Genomic DNA, 23,392 nt, shown 5'->3' with positions numbered 1-23,392 from the left:
CTTAAAGTGTGTGAGGTGTTTGTGTTTGTGAGGTTAAGGAGCCTCTAAAGGCCTAAAAAGTATTTGTGAGAATATGGCCCTAGGTCAAATCTATTTGATAATCCTAGTCTATTTGTATTTCACGGCACCGTACATTTATGTAGCCCCAAGTACTTTAAACACAAACATTTGTTTTTTTTTTTCCTTTTATATGATTTTGTTTTTAGTGAAGTCATAACAATTAATTATGATAGAAAAACCCTTTTAAACATCGGTGCAAGTATTCATAATTTGGCCTTTAACTTAATAAATACGTCACTGCCACTAACCATTCTCAGTCAACACAACTGGCTTGACTCAACTAATAATAACTGGACAAGCTAGGAAACAAAGGGGAGGTGTCCCAATGAGAGCGAAACATCACAGCAACTGACCTCAGCGGTCCAGTATTTTTCTGGCCAATATACAGTTCCTGGATAATAAAGTAGATTACATACTGGCAAGACTGACAACAGAAACTGCTCTGTTTTTTTGTTTCTCTGAAATGTAGGTAACTGCTGAGAAACCAGACACTGCAATACAGCCATATAGCTTTTTACTTTCTTTCATGGGGATAGGAGTGAAATGTCAGGTAAAAGCAAAGGAGGAGGAATGTGTTTGATGGTGAACAATGTATGGTGCATGGATGTTAAAATTGTCTTTAAACATGGTCACCTGGAATAATTGTTAATCAAGTGTTGTCCATTTTATCTTCCAAGAGAGTTTTCCTCTGTTTCTCTGACTGCTGCTTATACAGATCTGCAAGCCAACATGAACAATAACATTGAGTAATATGTTATTACAAAATACATGCATTTATATCCTAAAGGATTATTTACAGTATTGTTACTAGAGACTAATAGAGTTAAGTTTAATCGATTAACACAATTTATTCATATTTTGTTGAAACAAAACGGAAACGATATGCTGAAATATTTTACAAATATATTGCCATACTTAATACTAAAAAGAAAATTAAAGTAAAGCTGCTGTATTATGAGGATCCTGGCAATATTCACCCCTAATATGTCTACAACTGTAAACAGTTTTAGAAAATTTCCTTGAAAAGGGAGTAATGTAATCAGGGTATCTTATGTGTGTATTTAATATTTCTACCACTGGAAGAGCAGTGGTATAAGAAAATTCAAGAGAGAACAGTCTATTCCAAGCATCCATTGTATATATGCTTAAGGACTATCTAACCACATAAACACACCAGCATGCTTGTGCTTAGCATTTATAGAAAAATGTTATGATTCACAGAATCATTTAATACCAGTAGCCTGCAATTTATCTAGTACATATTAAATTGAACAAAAGTCTCATAACATGATGCTGTTTTTTGCTGTTCTCAGCTCTCCATTACAGAAACTAACAATGCTCCAGTTCTATTGGTAGAAATTTCCGTAAATGAATGACAGCCAATCCTCTAAATTAAAAGTTCTCCCAATTTATTAGAATCTGCTTCACTTGCCCTCCTCTTGTGTGTTGGAAATCAGCTATCTTTATATGTGAGTCTTCTACTTTCTGTTTCAGATTTTATACACCTTAAGAGAAGTGTGTAGACACCAAATACAGTAGTTCTTGAGTCCACCAAATTCACTGTTCTGTTTTTGTCATGATTTAAGAGTTGGATAGCTGTTTAACCTTTCAAACTGACATTGAATCTATCAATAAAATGTGGGTTCTTCTCCACCATAAACAGCAGAAGTGTAGCTTATCTCATTAGTCAGTCGATGCTTTTGTCATACTAGTGCTACTTCCATATTTCTACAGTGAGAGCAATAATTCACTCAGGGACACACTATGAGTCGGTGGCAGAGAATAAGCTGACAGCCTTGAACTGTTCAGCCCTCACAGCTTATCAGTTTCAAATGTTACATCGCATTACGACTTTTACCCTAATACTATTTGCATAAAATTGTGTACATTATAGAAACTTATATTTCTCCATATAAACTAGTGATCATGTACTGCTCAAATGTCTGCTAGAATGATTCCTTGGTGAAAGGATGGTAGTTTTTGTATCCATTACACAACCCATGTTGAGAGAACATTTTTAATCTTCCTTTTTAATGGTTAATGAAGATAACATTCCTGGTACTGTGGACTTGAATGGGGACCCAAAGTAAACGGCACCAACCAATATAAGCACAGTCATGAAAAAATCTGAATGTGCAATTGAAATGTCAGCTATCCAGCTTTATGTTCAAAATGTTCCAAAATGTCCTTTTGCTAAAATATTGTTAAATATGGAAATTTAATGCCCTTCAATGCTGACGGTGAAGTGCAGTCAAGCAATAATGAACTTTTGGATTAAAGATCTTTCTCATCCTTCATTCATTGGCTTTGAGTTCTGTTTACTTATTGGCTGCTCTGAAGCTTTATATTCTCTACAATTGCAATACTTAATCATTTTTCAGCAGCAGTTTGTTATTTGACTTTCTCCTTGTTGAAATATCTTGGATACACACAAATACAAGGCATATTTTCCACCAGATAATTTTTTCACCTGCATTTATTTAACTTAATTGTACACCCCTCACAGATATTGGAACCAACAAATGAACTATTACTAGGCAGAATATATAGTTAACCTGATGCTTTTTTCTTGGAATGGTATTGGGCAGTTTTTTTTTTCTGTTCAAATACTGTTTGAACTCGGCTTATGCCTAATTCTTTAAAGCAAATTATGAAAGCTTCATTCATGCTGAAATGCATGAAGTTTAGATTTGATTGTCTATACATTTAACATAGCAGAATATTGTTGGAAGACCTTCAGTTTCAGTCTCTTTGGCAGTTTACTAACTTCAGTTATGTGTGAACAAACAGTCTAAGTGAAAAAGCATTTAATATCAGGAGTATGAGTAAATAAAAAATGCTTTCTGACTTCCCAATCTGCATCCTTACATTTTAATATAATGTACAGTATAGTAAGTTTATAATGTTAATGAAGCAGATGGCTCATTGGGGTAAATGGCCAGAAGAGTCTAATAAAGTAACTAAATCACTTTGTCATTTGGCAGTTTGTTGCTTTAATGTGGTGTACATTATATCAATAGATCACCACTAAATATCACCTAATTCACATATTTGCGATACTGGTCTCTGTACTTTTTGCACATATTTTTCTTTTCTTATTGTATTTGTTACAAAAAGCAATATAAATTTGGATCTTATTTTATAAGTGATATTTGACTTGCTTTAATTTTAGAATTATTAATCATTAAAAGAAACACCTTGATCAATAAAACACGAAAGTAATGAAAGGAAAAATTCCCAGGAAATGTTTTCTTGATGTATTTGCATGTATTTTGTGTTTGCATCATTTTAATGTAAAGTTAAATGCAAACTGTCTGTATATTACTGAAAAGCATTTTATGCATTCTTGTTTAGACATAAGATATTGGTAAAGGGGTACTTGTCACATTTGCAATGCATTTTAAATCCATCATTGGATATGATTTGCACTGTACGAGCTAAACATGCTTCAGAGACCTAGTTCACAGAGTTCGGTTAATTATCATACACAGAATTTTTCCGCAATCTTGCACACACTCGGATGCTTTGTCTGACAGTCCAAGTGTCTACATGGCAGCAGTTAGCTTTTCAGCAAGGCTGTCAACTGTATGTGTCAATGAATATTTTGTGTCGGTAGTACCACCAATTTCAATGTAGTGACACGCTATTGTGATGTAATATTCAGTTCTTGCAGCAATCCAAAAGTCAGTTGGGAACAAAAGCTTATTTAGTGAGGCCAGCTGAGCTTTCCGTTCTTGCATCTCCTTGGTATTTTTTTTGTCCTGTACAGCTTGTGACAGTGTATTTAGATGAAATGTTGTACCTTGGCTCAAAATAACTGGTTGGTAGACAAACGAATTTTACATAAAAAATGTTTATCCATAGAAGGTGTTATGCATTGTGTACCCATGTATGATTTCATCTGATATAATTTTTTCCTTGGTAGTGCTGCTAATACACTATAGAAGGTTGCTGAAGTCTGGGTTGACACATTGTGCTTGTTTTGAATGCTGTAATGCACTGTAGATGCGCTGCATGTATTTCACTACTGTATCGCACAGTTTGTAGATAATATTTTTTTTCTATAGCACATTCTCATTCACAGGGTGCACAAAGGAAACGTTACAAGAAAAAGAAATCACGGGATAACTTTGCCATGAATTTCACAGTTTTAATCTGTGAGATTATTTGGTTTAAGATCTTAATATAAGTTAATCAAACAAGTTTTAATAGTTACCATTCCTGTTTAAAAATGCTTTTCTCTTCAAAAATAGGAATTTTTTGGTTCAGCTAATTTTGACAGGCTTCTAGTCATCTGACAGGGGAGTTGTCTATTTTCAGATATCACCGTGTATACCAGTGTGAGTCATCATGCATGTAGCGAGTGAGCACATTGATAGACAAATTGCAGAAAGTTCTTTGAGAGCTGTAATAAAGTGAAAAGCATTTGCATCTTATCCCTCAAAAAAATGGTCTTAGTTTTATTTTAAAAACAATCAAAATTATAGACTGTCTATAAGATTAAGAAAGCCTAGCTGATTAATAAATTCAAGCATTAACATCGGTCCATTACTACCTTACTCACAACACAGAAGTCTGCTGTGTGGTGTTGTAAAGATGTTTCAGGGTTTTTTTTTTCCTTTTCTTTTACATTTGAAAATTTAAAGAGGTACTAAGGAGGAGACCAGGGTTCAAATTGCAAGTTCTTTCCTGCATGGAGGCTGCATGTTCTCCTAGGGTCTTCATGGGTGTCTTCAGGGTGCTTCACTTTCCTCCCACTCCATGGTGATGCTAAATTTGCCTTCAGTCTTGTCTTGAATAATACAGTAAATTATCTATACTTTTGCATATTTTGCTTCTGTTTCACCTATTTTAGTTATCTAGATTATTTGTTTCAATAGTTATGTTAAAGGAATCTAGCCTAGTCCACAAAAGAAGTATTAAGATATTTTTAAAGCTTATTTTTTATGTCAAGAGTCTATGTCTTTCCAACCAAAATTTGGATAAACATTCTTAGTAATGCATTCTGGGAAATGTCTCAGTCAGGCAAACCTGACTGTCTACAGTGCAGTACTGCACTTAACCTTGTCAATAAATGGAAGATTGGATAACTATTAATTTTGAAGTTAAATGGAATTAAATCTTATTAATTTGCAGATGTCAGACCTACATGAGACTGAAGAGATTGTTCAAGTCAGACTGAAGATAAATTAAGTAAAATATAGGAACATTAGAACAGTTTTGACAAGAGCAAGCCTCTCAGTTCAATGCAGTGCATCAGACCCTTTAATTTCTTAGAAATATGAAATTGACATTTAATAGATACCAAACTACTTGTCAACCACATTCACTTATTCTGTTTATCTGTGCTTCTGTGTGTGAAGAAAAACTGTCCAACTTCTGAGCTTTAAACAAAAAAAATGTTAGGAATACATGTTAATTCATACTTGAATGTGGTTGAAATGTTCTTAGTGGATAGATCTTTTTTTTGTTTGTTTTTTTTTTGCTGCAAGACATTAGCATGGAAATCGTGAACATACTTTTTACACAATCAAGTATTACTTAAACATTTCTACATGAATTTCTGCACTTTTTTTCTTTAGGTTTTACTTTGTGATCAAAATTCTGGTGCAGTAGGCCACAGATTCCTCCTGGTGCACGACAATGCTCGGCCTCATGTGGCCAAAGTGTGTAGGCAGTTTCTAGATGATTTTCCCCAGATCTGAATCCAATTGAGAACTTCTGGGATGTTATGTATCAGTGCATTCGACACCACCAAGTGGTGCCATTGACTGTCCAGGAACTCACTGATGCCCTGATCCAGGTCTGGGAGGAGATCCCCCTGGACACAGTCTGCTGTCTAATCGGGAGAATGTCCAGATGTTTTCAGGAGTGCATACAGGCACGTGGGGGCCATACACACTTCTGAGTCACATTACGAACTCTTATGATGAAATTTGCACAAGTTAGATCAACCTTCAGTTTTCAGTTTTTTACTTTTTTTTTTACTTACGTTTTTTACTTAGATTTTCAATGAGTTGATGATTTTAGTTTCCATTGACCTTTGTTAACATCCTTTTGTTTTCAAAAATTACATACAATTATTCTATATGTACTGTTAAATTAGTGAATTTAAAAATAAATTAGAATATTCCTATTTAAACAAACTCTCTTTAAAGCTGTTAGTGTAACAACATGGTTTTAAATTCAGGTTTGTTAGTGAACTAATCAGTTAGGTTTGTAATTTTTGCTGTTGTAAGATTTGTATCTTTAGCTTGTTAAAAATATTAAAAAATAACATTTAATAGATTAGTAAAATTAATTCAAATTCCAAATGTCAGAAACTCATTGTTCTTTAATTTTCCAATTCTATCCTTCCTGTTTTTCATTGTTCCAACTCAAAAGCTTCTTCTGTCGGTTTTCCAAAATCCTTTATTTCAGTACGAGTAAGGACATACTGCACGATAACGTGCAGTGAATACACTTGACTTGAGCATTCCTAGTTTTCATCCTCTTTCTCTGTCTCTGTTTAGCATTAGTTTGCTCAGAGGTTGATGCGCTTGCTGCTTCCTGAGCAGCTCTTCTTTTCTCTACCCTAACGGTCCGCTGCTTCTCTTCTTTCATTAGAATCTTTTTGCGTTAAAACTGATTAAATTAGTTTTTGTGTTGCAATTACTTAGTATGTTTTCTTTAATTTTTCACTTAAGCTGGCACTTAAGTCTTCAATCTACCTCAAGAATGATTATCGAAGATGGTAGAGAATGAGAACGGCGCCCATACGCATGCGCCGCACGGCCGCCCTGTTGCGTGCTGCCAAGAGTTGATTCTAAAATAAAATAAAGAGTAATAAAAATCATCACCCCGAAAGCGGATAGCAGACGTCACGTAGTATATGTGTACCAAATTTCAAGTCAATAGGCCATACGGTTTGCGAGCTACAGGTGATGTAATCCTGGACAGACAAACAAACAGCCACGGTAGCGTATTATATAAAAAGATTCCTGTTAAATATTTAGCCTTTGTTTTGCTGTTTCCATGTTTTTTTTACATGAGTGATCAGAATTGTTATTGTTTCTAATCTTGTACTCAATAAATGTACAACAGTGAGACAGCATCACATTCTTCAGTATACCATTCAACATTACGTGTGTGATTTTGAAGATGTGCCTTGTCCTTCAAAGCATTGACACCATAAATATATGTTGTCTTGGTATTATCACATGGAGCAGCTCATGTCATTGCCAGTGTAGACAACTGCTGTATGCACTGGCAGTCCTCTCCACCCCTCAGTCCTATATGCATAACTGTGGTCTTTTTGAAAATGGACAGAAGCTTTGATTGGTGGACATCTGTAGAAGTGCTTATTTCAATCAGAGAATAAATGCAAGCCTCCATTCATGTATTGGGGACTGTGTAGGACACTATTAAAAGTTTTATATTATAATACAGTAACTCATAACATGGTAAGTTTTCATTTTGGGGACAGCATAGTTTTTACACAAAACATCAAGGTGAATAAGAGCTGTAAAACAATATGGGAACCATTTCTGTGCAACTTATGTTTAGGGTGATATAGCCAGTCGAAGTCATATTACAAAAATAAAAATAAGTTCAAACTTTGTTAGCCTAAATCTCCCTTTATATTGATTAAAGACATGTGCAATTTCAGTTCCATGGGTAACTCATATGACCAAATCAGCATGCCGAGTTTCGTTAAAATCTGTGACAGTGACATCCAAAAGTGTGATGGTTTGACATGGAATTACCCATTTGCACACAAAATCCATTTATGTGCATTGGCAGAAACAGAACATGTGCATAACCTAAGGGCTGACAAAAATTTTAAAGCTGTAGTTCCTGTTTTGCTACTTATGATTCTTGTACAAAATAAAGATTTATAGAATTGATAGACAGAAGAAACAATAGCTAAATGTGGCATCCCTTATTTAATCTCTTGAGGTGGCTTCAGCTATAAATACAAGGCTTAAAGTCACACAGTATTTGTTAAATGATCTCTTTTTTTGTAGTAAGTGCCATTCAAGTTATAGTAACTGATTTTTCTCATGAATGTAATGTACTATTTTAAGTAGAAAATGTATTCATTTTTAAATATTTGTGTCTTTTAAGCAGCGTGGAAGTGAATCTGAAGAAATTACAGCTGAGACATCCTCACCTGTGGTTAGTAACCCAGAACAATACATCAAACACCCTCTACAAAACAGGTACATTTTAAAAAGAACTTGATATATGGTCCAGTTTTAGAATTATTGATTATCTGCATACAGTATGTATGAATTTAATCATTGTGTGAAAAAGTATTGCCTAGGTTTTGTTGTTTTAATTGGTTAACATTTCTTTCTTAATAAATATAAACTTCTTGAACATTGAGGCAAAATCTGTGCTATGTATACATACTGTATACAGTATCTATACAAGATTATCAGTTCAAATGTTACCTAGGCATTAAGTTGAAAAAAAAAAGTATAGCCATGACCAGAATATTTAATTACTATGCATACTGTTATGTGTCTTTTCTGTAAACTCTTACTTGTGTAGTGGGAGAATTGCTTTTTTCAAAACAACAATGTACTGCCATGATTGAAATAGCAGCATAAAAAGGCAACATTAAAGAACTTTGGGTAATATGCAATGGTCAAAATTCAGGAAGACAAACAAAATACCAACACATTTAACAATTTTTTTTTCTAAAAGTAACTGTTACCTTGAATAGAAAGAACACTAGCACTGCGAATGTCTGAATACAATCCAAAGCCTTAAAAGCTGGCAGTATAGTGCAGCCATCTTAAATACTCTCCAGGTAATGTAATGATGCTGCACCTCCTGGTGTTACATGATAGCACAAACATTGCTCCGGCCACAGAAAATATGAAAATAAATATCACTGTAAAAATAACTAAAAAAAACATGAAAGTAACAAAAATAGGTGAAAAATGGTACAAAGATAATAGTTACAATAAGTAAAATCTCAGAGTTATTACTACTAGTTTTTACATTTTCTGATTGCTATTCTGAACAATTATGCATTTCTAAATACTGTTTGTACACTAGTGTGCTGAAAACACTAAATCAGTAACATTTTTTATGATGACGGCACGTGTGGGTTTGTGTGAGATGTTTCACTCTGCATAAATGAATTAAAAAGTGCTCAACAGAGGATATGCATTATATTATATACTAGCAAAATACCCGCGTTTCGCAGCGGCGAAGTACTGCCTTAAAATTTTTATTAAGAAGAAAATTAAACCTTTTTAAACTGAGGAAAAATATACCAATAATTCTTTCTTAAGGATCTCTTTGTATACCACAATTTCATTTCGGCCCTCCGGTTGTAATATGACCAAGCTGTGTGCTGAGCTTACTCTTGAGCATGCAACGTACAGTTGGCCATGTGAAAAGTAATCTTGTTTCAAATCTCACAGCTTGGATTGCTGCTGTCATATTCGGTTTGAGTTTCATGGTTTGTTTCAATTACGACAGTTTTTGCAGGACTAGTGTTGAAGTGACATTCGGCATCTGTCAAGTGTTGTAAGCATACAACCGGTTTCATCGATAACTCACATCCAGCTTTTGAGAGTTTAAACATTCATAAAAATCAAAGTGTCCATTACTGAAATCGTCACCTGTGAATCTAAGATGTTTAAGAGGCATTGGCGGTTGTCCAAAGGTGTAAAATATTTGGCTATTTCGGTACACTTGAAAGGGACAACCGAACAATTCAGCGGCAGCCATCAACTCACATGCAGAACCATAGGTGAAGGACTTACGCATTTCACTCTTATAGTGCTCCTGTGTAGTATAATTATCTCCTGTACCGTCATCAGTCCACACCTTGAACCTGTCCCAGTCATTCAATACATAAGACACAATGTTCCTTCGGATATCAAGAGTGAGCCTGATATGGCTGTGCGATATGTAACAAAGAGAATGTAAATGGCAGGTGCTATCTCCGGGCATGGAAACCACTCGGTAAGTGACAGTTCTTTGATCGATGGTGATGACCTCGATAGACATGTTAATAGGGGTATGGTTGGAACGATAAAGGAAATGGGTACCTGAACAATGTAAAGGAAATCTAAAATACGTACACAATAACTATAATCGTAATAAACGAACAAATAAACAGCGGAGAAGCCGTGGATTAAATAAAAAGGCTGTAGTTATCAGCAGGGAGACGTGAATCCCGTGGTGAAGCAAGGCAGGGAATGTAGAGACCGGAGTAACGGATGGCCTTATATAGGCAGGCAGCCAAAAACATGGGAGGCGTTGGGATGGGGGACCCAACGGCGGCTCACACGGTGACTGAGCTGCAGGCTATGGACGTATATTTGTACGTAAGTAGGATTTAGTTAGCGTTAGGAACACGCATACCAAATTTCTTGAAGATGGGCCCATAAGTAACAAAGATCGTTGGAAAGTTCCATATGGCGGCTGACAGTGCCATCATACCACCGAAATAAGTACGTACTTTGGTTTCGGTTAGCGTAGGGAAGCCGCCTACCAAATTTCGTGAAGATGGGGCCCTAAATAATAAATTATGATCGTTACGTGTAGAATTTCGAAATGAAACCTGCTTAACTTTTGTAAGTAAGCTGTAAGGAATAAGCCTGCCAAATTTCAGCCTTCTATCTACACGCGAAGTTTGAGAATTAGTTAGTGAGTGAGGGCTTTGCCTTTTATTAGTATAGGTATATATTCATTTCATAACAGAAGTTTGTGCCACACTCAAAAGTTTAAGAAATTTCTTCTGCTTGCTTGACTTTGATTGGGAACTATTTTCTCTCAGTTTACAGTTTTAAGCTTTTTTTTTATTTTATTATACTTTGTCCTTCATGGAGTAACTAAGTTAACTGATTACGGGACATGATAATTATTGCATTAATATAGTGACCTGGTAGTGGGATATTATTTATACATGTGTTTCAACAACCCATACGCGCATTGTTAAATTCACCTTATCTAATTAAAGGCTTTGCAGGGCCTGAGTCTGCCCAACAACGCCAGACAGTTGGATGTCAGCCTGTCATAGGGTACATACACCTCCATTAACTTGGAGAAGTGAAAAGAGAACATGCAGACAGCACACAATCAATGACCAGGCATGTTGTTTAAGTCCAGTAATTTGGAACCATGAGGTAGCCACACAATAGTTATGTCTCATTACATAAGTTATAGTCTGTGTAAGTACATAAACACTGGGTACCACAGTTCATTTCTTTACATTTTGGTTTTCACATGTAATTTTGTAAGAAGTAAATATATGTATAATCCTAATGAAAAAACTCCATCTTTTATACTTGTGTGGCATTATGCCTCTCTGTCTCTCTCCTCACTTTGAGTGTGTAAGAGGGGTGCATAGGTGGAGTATGTATTTGCGCTGTGTGTGTGTGTGTGTGTGTGTGTGTATTGGATTTTTCTTTTACCGAGTGATGATTCCCTTTATTGGACTATCAACAGCTTTCAAAGTCGCTCACACCATACCATTACAGTTTCTAACAATTACCACATATACAGTTGTGCTTGAAAGTTTATGAACCCTTTAGAATTTTCTATATTTATGCATAAATATGACCTAAAACATCATCAGATTTTCACTCAAGTCCTAACAGTAGCTAAAGAGAAACCAGTTAAACAAATGAGACAAAAATATTATACTTCATTCATTCATTTATTTATTGAGGAAAATGATCGAATACAGTATTACATATTTGTGAGTGGCAAAAGTATGTGAACCTCTAGGATTAGCAGTTAGTTTGAAGGTGAAATTAGAGTCAGGTGTTTTAAATCAATGGGATGACAATCAGGTGTGAGTGGGCACCCTGTGTTATTTAAAGAACAGGGATCTATCAAAGACTTCTCTTCACAACACATGTTTGTGGAAGTGTATCATGGCACAAACAAAGGAGATTTCCGAGGACCTCAGGAAAAGAGTTGTTGATGCTCATCAGACTGGAAAAGGTTACAAAACCATCTCTAAAGAGTTTGGACTCCACCAATCAACAGTCAGACAGATTGTGTACAAATGGGAGGAAATTCAAGACCATTGTTACCCTCCCCAGGAGTGGTCGACCAACAAAGATCACTCCAAGAGCAAGGCGTGTAATAGTCAGCGAGGTCACAAAGGACCTCAGGGTAACTTCTAAGCATCTGAAAGACTCTCTCACATTGGCTAATGTTCATGTTCATGAGTCCACCATCAGGAGAACACTGAACAACAATAATGTGAATGGCAGGGTTGCAAGGAGAAAGCCACTGCTCTCCAAAAAAACATTGCTGCTCGTCTGCAGTTTGCTAAAGATCACGTGGACAAACCAGAAGGTTATTGGAAGAATGTTTTGTGGACGGATGAGACCAAAATAGAACTTTTTGGTTTAAATGAAAAGCGTTATGTTTGGAGAAAGGAAAACACTACATTCTAGCATAAGAACCTTATCCCATCTGTGAAATATGGTGGTGGTAGTATCATGGTTTGGGCCTGTTTTGCTGCATCTGGGTCAGGACGGCTTGTCTTCATTGATGGAACAATGAATTCTGAATTATATCAGAGAATTCTAAAGGAAAATGTTGGGACATCTGTTCATGAACTGAATCTCAAGAGAAGGTGGGTCATCCAGCAAGATAATGACCCTAAGCACACAAGTCGTTCTACCAAAGAATGGTTAAAGAAGAATAAAGTTAATGTTTTGGAATGGCCAAGTCAAAGTCCTGACCTTAATCTAATCGAAATGTTGTGGAAGGACCTGAAGTGAGCAGTTAATGTGAGGAAACCCACCAAGATCTCAGAGTTGAAGCTGTTCTGTACGGAGCAATGTGCTAAAATTCCTCCAAGCTGGTGTGCAGGAATGATCAAAAGTTACCAGAAATGTTTAGTTGCAGTTATTGCTGCAAAGGGGGGGTCACACCAGATACTGAAAGCAAAGGTTCACATACTTTTGCCACTCACAAATATGTAATATTCGATCATTTTCCTTAATAAATAAATGACCAAGTATAATATTTTTGTCTCATTTGTTTAACTGGTTTCTCTTTATCTACTTCTAGGACTTGAGTGAAAATCTGATGTTTTAGGTCATATTTATGCAGAAATATAGAAAATTCTAAAGGGTTCACAAACATTCAAGCACAACTGTATTATTCACCTGCAGCCTTTTTCTGCATGTGCAAAAAGGTGAAATTTATTTTGGTGCAAAATGTTTAAGGGGGTGCATATATGGAGCATGCACTTGCATGCATTTTGGGGGTGATTTTTGACTGATAAAACCCATTGGTCTGGGTGTGTGGTTACTGACTAGACTCAAGAAGGATTCTGGTGTGGATTAGCTTATGGAGTTGGGAAACTGGAGCACAGATGTTTTAACCTCTGACTTGAAATGAGCTGTGTGAGGCAGACCAAGTAGCGGCAATGTGTGGGCCAGCAGTACACAAAGTGCATGGAACCAGATGGTGGAGATGGTGCTGAATGGTTCAGATAATCAAAACTCTACCATATAGTTCTCTGTTAGAGGTGTAGTATTAGCCAAAAAAATAAGGTTTGAATATTCACTTTAAAAATAAGTAAATATTCAGATATATTTTAACTTGATGATTCTGGGTGTTACATGTACATTTGTATATGGTTTTTCTCTAAATTTGTATGGTAATGCCTGCTGTGGTGGCCACAGCAAGAACAAACACCAACAGCAAAAAAAGAATCTTTCTGGTACTCAGGCAACTGTTCATTAAAAATAGCAGTCATTAAAATCCTGAGCAGCTGCACCATATAAAAGATTAATAAACCTTATTAAACCCATGGGTAAATTTAGAAGGGAAGGATCACCAGTACCATATTGTTTTCTAGTGACCAGTAGGTGAGCAGGTCTTATATCTCTCAACCTGTTGGGCACAAGAGCACTGTCCCTCACTCCTGTCACTCAGCTGTCCTGTACCCTCACAAAAAGTGCTTTCCCCTGGGCTCAACCCCAATCCCGCTTACTATTCCTCACAGCTATCCTTGCAGCAGCTACACACGTCACAATATGTTTGCAGCTCGGGACTTCAGCTGAGTGCTGCAAATGGGACCCAAGCAATATTGTCCTAAGCGCTTCATGCTTTGCAGAAGCTCCGCAAAATGCCAGTTGTGTGGACTCGCACAAAAAGAAAGTGGGATTGTCACTCTTTTATGTCAGGGCCCACACAATCTGTTTACTATTTTTCTCCTTTGCAGATGCAGCAATATTTTAATAATAGTGGCCTGAATGTTTTTAATTACACCTCATTGTTTTAGCCACTATATGTCATACCAGCAGCCACATAAGATATCGACTAATTATGGGACACCCCACTAGAGAAACTTTTATAAAAACCGCTCCAGTTATACCTGTAGATCAAAGTTCATGGCAGTGAGACAGAAAATAAAAGTGTGAAATGTTTCCTGCTGTAAATTTTACTAATCAAGTTTATAAAAAACTTCAAATATTGCAAAAAGGCTGATCATTTGAAGTCCAAAAACATCTGTAAAATACTGCAGCTTTGCATAATGTGCCTGGAGTATCTCATTGCCACAATTTGTGTAGGTAAAACAAAGAACCATTCTTTTACATTCGAATGTCAGCTTTTGTCTTTGAATGAGACTTTTTCAAATTAATCTGAATTATACTTGAACAGCAATGATCAATCGGAGTAATTTGGTGTTTTTGTCTTTTCTAAATGACCATCATATTAACCATAAATATTGAGTTTATTAACCATATTTCAGTAATATATACTTGGATGTGTATGATAGACTTCTGCTAACTGTATTTTATAGATTTTAAACATTAAGAAAATGTTGATGTGCACTAATTATTTCTGTGAAATGTTCCACGTATTATCAATGTAATTTCTGGCAGTGTTTTTTTCTCCCTTTTACTTAAAATTGTATCCATTAAATTGTTTTTCCAATCATGTCTTTCATATGGCAGAAAAAAATGCTAGAATTTGTTAAAGAAAACGAGGAGGATGAAAAAAATTGTAACATTTTATAACCTACTTGCAGATGGGCACTTTGGTACTTTAAAAATGATAAAAGCAAAAGCTGGACTGAAAATCTGCGACTTATTGCCAAATTTGACACTGTTGAAGACTTTTGGGCGTAAGTGTGTGTTTTTTTTTTTTTTTAATATTTATAAATGTTTCTACTATAGAGCACAGATTGTTATTGACATAATTTCACTGTGTTGCTCAAGTCAAAACAGTAACATTTTCAACATGTGATGCTACAGAGGCATTGCCAACAGCCTGGATTTAGTTTTTTTTAAATTTTAGATTTTTGAATTTTATGTTAGGTAGTAATGTTAACTTAGAAATTCCAGTTTAGATTTTTGTTATTACTTACATTTTACTTAGATTTCAGATATTTAACAAATGTCTTTATTTTACTCTATTTTTTTTCCAAATTGGTTTTCTTACAGTTATTTTGTATCTGCTAATAAATGCTAGTAACAGTTCTGTTTAGCAGATAATAGTTTCTTATTGTGCCACGACTGCCTGCTGCATATGTACGATAAAGAGATGCCTGACTTCATTAACAAAATCAGAAATGAAAAACAACAATCCATTTTGTTTTGTTATGAGTAAATGAAACGAATGCTTTTTTAAATTTGTGCCATCTCTATGCTGAGAAGTAATGGGCTAGCATTCTCTTCCTGGACTGGTGATGCTATTCAGTTGCTTTCTGCTAAAAGTTCAGAATGGAATGAGCACCTTTTTCAAAGAAACACCAAAGCTGATCAGTAACTACTTTAGTAAGAGCTGTAAGGCTAGGATAAGAAGGAAAATGTGTTGCAGCTTCCAAATACAACATGCAAATAACAGCAGTCCTGTACTCTGTTAGGATGATCACTGACATCTACAGTATAGGCTCTTAAGGGCATGATTGAAAGTACTGCATGTCAAAATACGTAGTCTCAAAATATTAATATATTTCCATACTGGCAAGAATATGAGCGGTTGTTGACTGTGGTTGTTTTTGGCACAACAAACACCAGCTTTTGAGCTCTTTCCATTTGTATCATTTTGATGTGGAAAGTTTTCACGGCAATAAAAAAAATCTCTGCGAATAATTGTAATATATGTGCGATTCTAATGTTATGAATATTAGGTGCAAGTTATTGTAAAGTGAAATTTGAACAGAATGATTACCCCTAAAGTAAATTACAGGAACCTACAGTAGTAAATGCAGCAGCATTTAATGACTGTTGTAAGTAGTACTAGGTTGTTGTACCGTGTTAGCCATTATGAATGTAGAGAAAAGCCAAGCAAAATGACACCTTTTATTGGCTAACTAAAAAGATTACAATATGCAAGCTTTCGAGGCAACTCAGGCCCCTTCTTCAGGCAAGAATCATCTTGCCTGAAGAAGGGCCTGAGTTGCCTCAAGCTTGCATGTAATCTTTTTAGTTAGCCAATAAAAGGTGTCATTTTGCTTGGCTTTTCTCTACATGACTGTTGTAAAAAAAGATGATCGAAAATAGTTACTGCTTGATGAGATATCAAAGAAATAAAGGTTTATTTTGTTTTAATTTAACTTAATTCACAGCAGATTCGTTTTTGACTGTTTCTTAAAATTTTTGCTGCATTGCCATGCTGTAGGAATTTTCTGAGTCACCACTTGTCATATTTCACCTCAGTAATTCTGAGAAACACACAGTTACTATTGATTTCTGACTCAATTCACACAAAAAGCAATTATGTACTGTGAAACCTCAATTATCCATCATTCAAATTAATGTCACTCTCCATTAACAGTCTTTATGGGCTTGTGTATATGTGCATGACAGCGTCTATTACTACTGCCGCACAATGTGCAGTAAGTTAGAAACATTGGAACAACTCTCCCTTTTGCTAGCACATAGTGTTTTTCCCTAGCATGTGGAAGGCTGCATTTTGAAATCCGTGCCCGTTACATACCTTTAGCATTAATAGTGTTTCATAGCTATCATTGTTATGATTGATAAACATATACGTGTGGAGTTGGAATTGTCCCAAAAAATGTAAATTATTAAACATTTACGAAACTGCGAATTGCCTCAATTTATGGAGTAGGAAGAACAACAGTGAACGATATAAAGCGTGATGCCGACAAAATTGAAAAATGCCTCAAATATGGAAAACTGGCAGTAATGTTAATCTGTATTAATGTTAATGTTCTTCTGCACTGTAATTTTCTTTTGATATTGTTTTGTTAATATATTGTAACGTGCAGGCAGCTTGTGATGCGCTGTATGGGGGCAGAAAGGCTGGCATGCTGTGTAAGTGATGAGACTGGGTGAAGGGCTTCTGTTCTGTGAGGGGCGGACAGGCCTCTTAGGAGATGAATGACAGGAGAAGTTAAGAGAAAAAGAAAGGTGCGGTAGAAGGAAATTTTGAGTAGGGAGTCGGGAGACAATAATCAGGACTGTTTGCAGCGTAGAAAAAGACAGAATGTGAGTGGCAGGATATAATAAAAGAAAGCTTTCCCTACCAAATTGTTTTGGAGATGTGCTCTAGACACGGCACCGTTTGTTACGGAACGAAGACTCCAAGTAATTGAGTTGAATTTGCTTATTATGTTGGTCATTACAATATTATATAAATTAATGCTGTATTATATTTTGTTAATATACTATAGTGTTTAATGTACTGTATATCATTTTTAAAGTAGCTGTTGTGTTATCCGTCTTTTCTCTTATCCGTTACGGCCTCGATCCTGACTCCTAATGGATAATTGAGATTTTACTGTTTTAGCTGTAATTTTTTGTTAAAATAAAAAGTAAGCTTAAATGTATTGAACATGTATCACATTACTCAAGATATAAGCATTATCATAAAAATTGGATATATATATTTTTTCTATGTATGTACAGTGGTGTGAAAAACTATTTGCCCCCTTCCTGATTTCTTATTCTTTTGCATGTTTGTCACACACAATGTTTCTGATCATCAAACACATTTAACCATTAGTCAAATATAACACAAGTAAACACAAAATGCAGTTTTTAAATGATGGTTTTATTATTTAGGGAGAAAAAAAATCCAAACCTACATGGCCCTGTGTGAAAAGGAATTGCCCCTTGTTAAAAAATCACCTAACTGTGGTGTATCACACCTGAGGTCAATTTCCGTAGCCACCCCCAGGCCTGATTACTGCCACACCTGTTTCAATCAAGAAATCACTAAATAGGAGCTGCCTGACACAGAGAAGTAGACCAAAAGCACCTCAAAAGCTAGACATCATGCCAAGATCCAAAGAAATTCAGGAACAAATGAGAACAGAAGTAATCTATCAGTCTGGTAAAGGTTATAAAGCCATTTCTAAAGCTTTGGGACTCCAGCGAACCACAGTGAGAGCCATTATCCACAAATGGCAAAAACATGGAACAGTGGTGAACCTTCCCAGGAGTGGCGGCCGACCAAAATTACCCCAAGGCGCAAAGGCGACTCATCCGAGAGGTCACAAAAGACCCCAGGACAACGTCTAAAGAACTGCAGGCCTCACTTGCCTCAATTAAGGTCAGTGTTCACGACTCCCCCATAAGAAAGAGACTGGGCAAAAACGGCCTGCATGGCAGATTTCCAAGACGCAAACCACTGTTAAGCAAAAAGAACATTAGGGCTCGTCTCAGTTTTGCTAAGAAACATCTCAATGATTGCCAAGACTTTTGCGAAAATACCTTGTGGACTGATGAGACAAAAGCTGAACTTTTTGGAAGGCAAATGTCCCGTTACATCTGGCGTAAAAGGAACACAGCATTTCAGAAAAAGAACATCATACCAACAGTAAAATATGGTGGTGGTAGTGTGATGGTCTGGGGTTGTTTTGCTGCTTCAGGACCTGGAAGGCTTGCTGTGATAGATGGAACCATAAATTCTACTGTCTACCAAAAAATCCTGAAGGAGAATGTCCAGCCATCTGTTCGTCAACTCAAGCTGAAGCGATCTTGGGTGCTACAACAGGACAATGACCCAAAACACACCAGCAAATCCACCTCTGAATGGCTGAAGAAAAACAAAACGAAGACTTTGGAGTGGCCTAGTCAAAGTCCTGACCTGAATCCAATTGAGATGCTATGGCATGACCTTAAAAAGGCGGTTCATGCTAGAAAACCCTCAAATAAAGCTGAATTACAACAATTCTGCAAAGATGAGTGGGCCAAAATTCCTCCAGAGCGCTGTAAAAGACGCAAACGATTGATTGCAGTTATTGCTGCTAAGGGTTGCCCAAAAAGTTATTAGGTTCAGGGGGCAATTACTTTTTCACACTGGGCCATGTAGGTTTGGATTTTTTTTCTCCCTAAATAATAATAACCATCATTTAAAAACTGCATTTTGTGTTTACTTGTGTTATATTTGACTAATGGTTAAATGTGTTTGATGATCAGAAACATTTTGTGTGACAAACATGCAAAAGAATAAGAAATCAGGAAGGGGGCAAATAGTTTTTCACACCACTGTATGTATATATAGATATAAATATGTATGTTTATGTATGTGACTGTATGTATATTTATTTTTTTAATTGAGTGAGGTAAGAAGTCAGTTTTATGATGCAACATGGCTAGTTCAAGGAGCTCTGTTTTCTCTGAGCTGTCACTTCAGAGGATGTACATGTGAAATTTCCCACAGGGAGGCTTGTATTTCCCGTTTGTCTCCTAGCACACAAACACAGCATTATCTTTTCCAAATAAGTTCCAAAACAAAGTGTCTAGAAATATACTTAAAGATGTCAGTGTTCAATTAAAGTTCAGAGCACAGAACTGAATGCTAAGAAGTGTGACAAATACAAATTTTGACACTTTTTAACTATAGGTTTTATCAGTTCTTTTAACAAACAAAAATTGATTTAGTTTTCAAATTTAATATTGTGTATTATTTTTAATTTACTATGTATAATTTAGTAGGTGTAAATTGAAAATAACCCAGTAATTTTATAAATCAAGAAACACTAATAAAATTCTTTTTATGAAAATATTTTCTGAGTAAACATTTTGTTTTATAACCCCAATTCTAAAAAAGTTGGAACAGTATGGAAAATGGTAATAGACCACTAAGAAGTGATTTGTAAATTCTGCTCACCCTGTACTGTATTGTATATTGCACTACAACAACACATTTTCTGTTTTATCTTGAGAATTTAGTTGCTTTTTTTTTTATTTAATAATATATAATCATATCAAATCTGGTTAGTGTTTACCACTGAATAACGTGGTTTTCGTTTGGACACTGAAGACACAAGTTGAGATTAAGTATAGCTAGCAGAATTTTGTACGCAGTTGTGCAGGGACTTCATTTCCATATTCTGTGCTTCATAATGTGCCACATATTCTCAAGAGGAACCAGCCCTAGTCTAGTACCCACACTGTCTGCTATACAAAGGCATGCCCTTGTAATCCAGGTAGATTGTTGTTTGAGGTTTTCCTGCTGCTAAATATAGGGATGTCCCTGGAAAAGATGGCATCTGGATAATATCAGCATGTAGTGACAACATTTGTACATATCTTTCTGCATTAAAGGTGCCTTCACAAATGTGCAAGTTACCCATGCCATGAGCTTCTTTGTTTCTGAGAAGATAGTGGCGCTTTTTTCCAAAAACTATTTAAAAAAAAAAAGAAAAAAAGTTGACTAGTCAGACCCCAAAACACAATTCCACTGTGCTACTTTCCATCTCATGAGATGTGTGTTGATGTATGGCTACTGATTTGCATAGTAATGCCTTAACTTGCATCTGCGGATGCAGCAGGGAGTGGTGTTGACTGACAAAGATTTACCAAAGTATTCTGAGCCCATATCATAATACCCTTTACAGAGGCATAATTATTTTAAGATAGTGATGTCTGAGAGATTGGAGATCATGTGTATTCAGAAGTGATTTTCAGCCTTCGCTTTTACACACCACAATTTGACTGGATTCTTTGAATTTGTAATTATGAGCACTTTAGAGGGTGAAATGCCCAAAATCCACTTCTTTGCAGAGCATCGTTCTGAAACTACTGGATTATTTTCTGATGCATCTGTTGGCAATTTCACACATCTTGATCTACCCTTACTCTTCAAGGATTGTGTATTTCTTTGGATGTTCGTTATATATTATAGCATGATTGACTCGCCTGTTTCAAATCAACTTGTCACATCGGTATTAGTGCTAAAATACCCTCTCCCAACTTTTTTGGATACTATTACATGCATTAACTTTGGAATAAAATTGTACCTTCACAACACATTGCAGTTAATTGCATAAAACACAAAATATCTTACTTTATACTATTTTTTATACTATTTTTATAGTACAAGGTAAATTTTTAAATCACTCTTTTTTTATTAGCTCTTTTTTTACTGTCCCAAATTTTTTGGAATCGGGGCTGTATCATCACTAAAGTCTATTTTGCATTTTGAAAAACGAAAACCGTGTCTGTCTTTGTTCAAACATAAGTAAAATACACATTGCACACCGTGTTGTTTTTTGCTGCCAGTTCTTACATCTTTTCAGTGTTTCCCATGTAAGATAATAAACAGATCCATTTTTGTTCCATCCAGAAGATGCATTTATACATTTATATGAATATTTCTCACAGTGGCATGAATCCAAGTTCCTAATTTACACTAGTTGCATCTGTTTAGTACCAGCCTGAATTCTTCAAAGCATCGATTCCACTAGGTACTGGAAACGGTCTTTAGTTATTTTTGCCTAAGCTAACTTGAGAGTATCACTCAGTTCCTGCCTATTTCCCAGTATCACATTCTTGCTTCATACCTCCTCTTAAATCTTATCTCAACGATGGTGTGTTGGATTTTGGTCTGGTTACTGTGTGGGAGATTGAAGTAAAGAAAATTATTGTCACTTTTGTTGAACCGGGTTGGTACATATTTTAAAGAGTACACCCTGGCCATTACAAGATGCACATAAGCCTGAAACAATTCTTTGACATGCTACGACTTTCAAATGATATATTAAAAGGTATTATGTGTGCCAAGACACTTTCCCCAAACCATTATACAGTACTACCAATACCAGCCTATACCATTGGTCCAAGAGAGAGAGCTTAACTTCAATAAACTGCATATTTCTGAAAAGCTTGTAAACAATGCTTATATGTTCAGTACTCTTATGAAGCAATAAAGCCAGAATGATCTGATAAATTTCTGTCTGTAAAACCAGATACTAATGATTTCTGATTGTGTTAATTCCTTGACCTAGAATTAAAAAGGAAATGGCACTAATAAGACATGTAACTCTTAACAGAGAGCAAAGGGATTGAGGTGAGGAAGCCCAATCATTAGAATATCAGTAATTGCAATGTTTATGTATTGTATGTATTGTTTTGATAACTTTCATATTTATCCACTTTTATTCATCACAAATCTACAAGCTTTGAATCCAGTGATGTACAGAACAAAGCAAGATGTTGCTGTAACCTGAGAAATTAGTAAACATACCCAAAAACAAAATCATTATTTTAGTGTCTGATAGATGTAACTGCCAGTATGAGTTCAGGTCAGTTTAGACATGCACATGGTAACTTGCTTGCACACACTTAAGCTGAAAAATATGTTTGTATTTTACCTAGGTAAATGTTTTTTTTAATAATTATGACAAAGTTAAATTACTAGAGTACTAAAATCTGATAAGAATTTTGTTAACCTTTTTGATTTTTTTTTTCTTCCCACTAGATTATATAATCATATACAGCAACCTAGTAAACTTGGATTTGGATGTGACTACTGTTTGTTTAAGGTAAAGTACAATACAGTTATACATTTGATAGTTAAAATAAGAATTGATGAAAACAGTTTTTAGTACATTTTTATACAGCACCTTTCAAACAACACCATCTCTAGATTTTATAAGGAAGAATAAAAGCACAAAGTTTAAAAAAAAAAAAAAAATCAGTTTTAAAACTCATTCAGATATGCTTGAAGCTAAACTGTTAAAACTGCCATTATTCTGAAAACTCATTAAAAAAGCAGTTCTTAAGCATGTTTGAAATTAAGCTTTTGTCTCCTAAAACGTTAACCAAAAATAAAAACTTAAAAATTTCCACTAATTATAAAGAAAGTATCTTAGAAACAAAATTCAACAAATGTAGGTTATAATGCTCATCCTGGTCCTTGTGAAGTAATATATCAAATCAATTTTTATTTGTCACATACAATTTATAAAAACAATGCAATATGTAGTGAAATATTTAGTTGCTTAACTCCAAAGACTGGGGCAATAACAGTACATTGAAAAATCATTAACTGAATTATAAATATGTGATAAATAACAAATAATAACTTAATATTAGAGAATTTACAGTAGGACATTATGTAATTCTAGACATTGTCCTTATTCAACATATGG

At 35.4% G+C, this 23,392-nt stretch overlaps 1 protein-coding gene across 3 annotated transcripts in view; it reads left to right on the top strand.

The window, feature by feature from the left end:
• The window catches only part of eif4e1c (eukaryotic translation initiation factor 4E family member 1c), a 39,291-nt gene that overhangs the window by 4,078 nt on the left and 11,821 nt on the right, over window positions 1-23,392 (top strand). For 2 of the 3 annotated variants that reach the window (XM_039737852.1, XM_039737862.1), the window contains exons 2-4: window positions 8,170-8,261; window positions 15,071-15,166; window positions 22,720-22,783. In XM_039737852.1, coding sequence (XP_039593786.1) covers window positions 8,170-8,261; window positions 15,071-15,166; window positions 22,720-22,783 — 252 coding nt within the window. Of the gene's footprint in view, window positions 1-8,166; window positions 8,262-15,070; window positions 15,167-22,719; window positions 22,784-23,392 lie in introns of all 3 variants that reach the window. The other variant, XM_039737846.1, reaches the window with a different exon arrangement.

Source organism: Polypterus senegalus, chromosome 1 (assembly GCF_016835505.1).
Source record: "Polypterus senegalus isolate Bchr_013 chromosome 1, ASM1683550v1, whole genome shotgun sequence".
NCBI classification, from domain to species: Eukaryota; Metazoa; Chordata; class Cladistia; order Polypteriformes; family Polypteridae; genus Polypterus; species Polypterus senegalus.
This window is presented reverse-complemented; position numbering and strand designations above follow the sequence as displayed.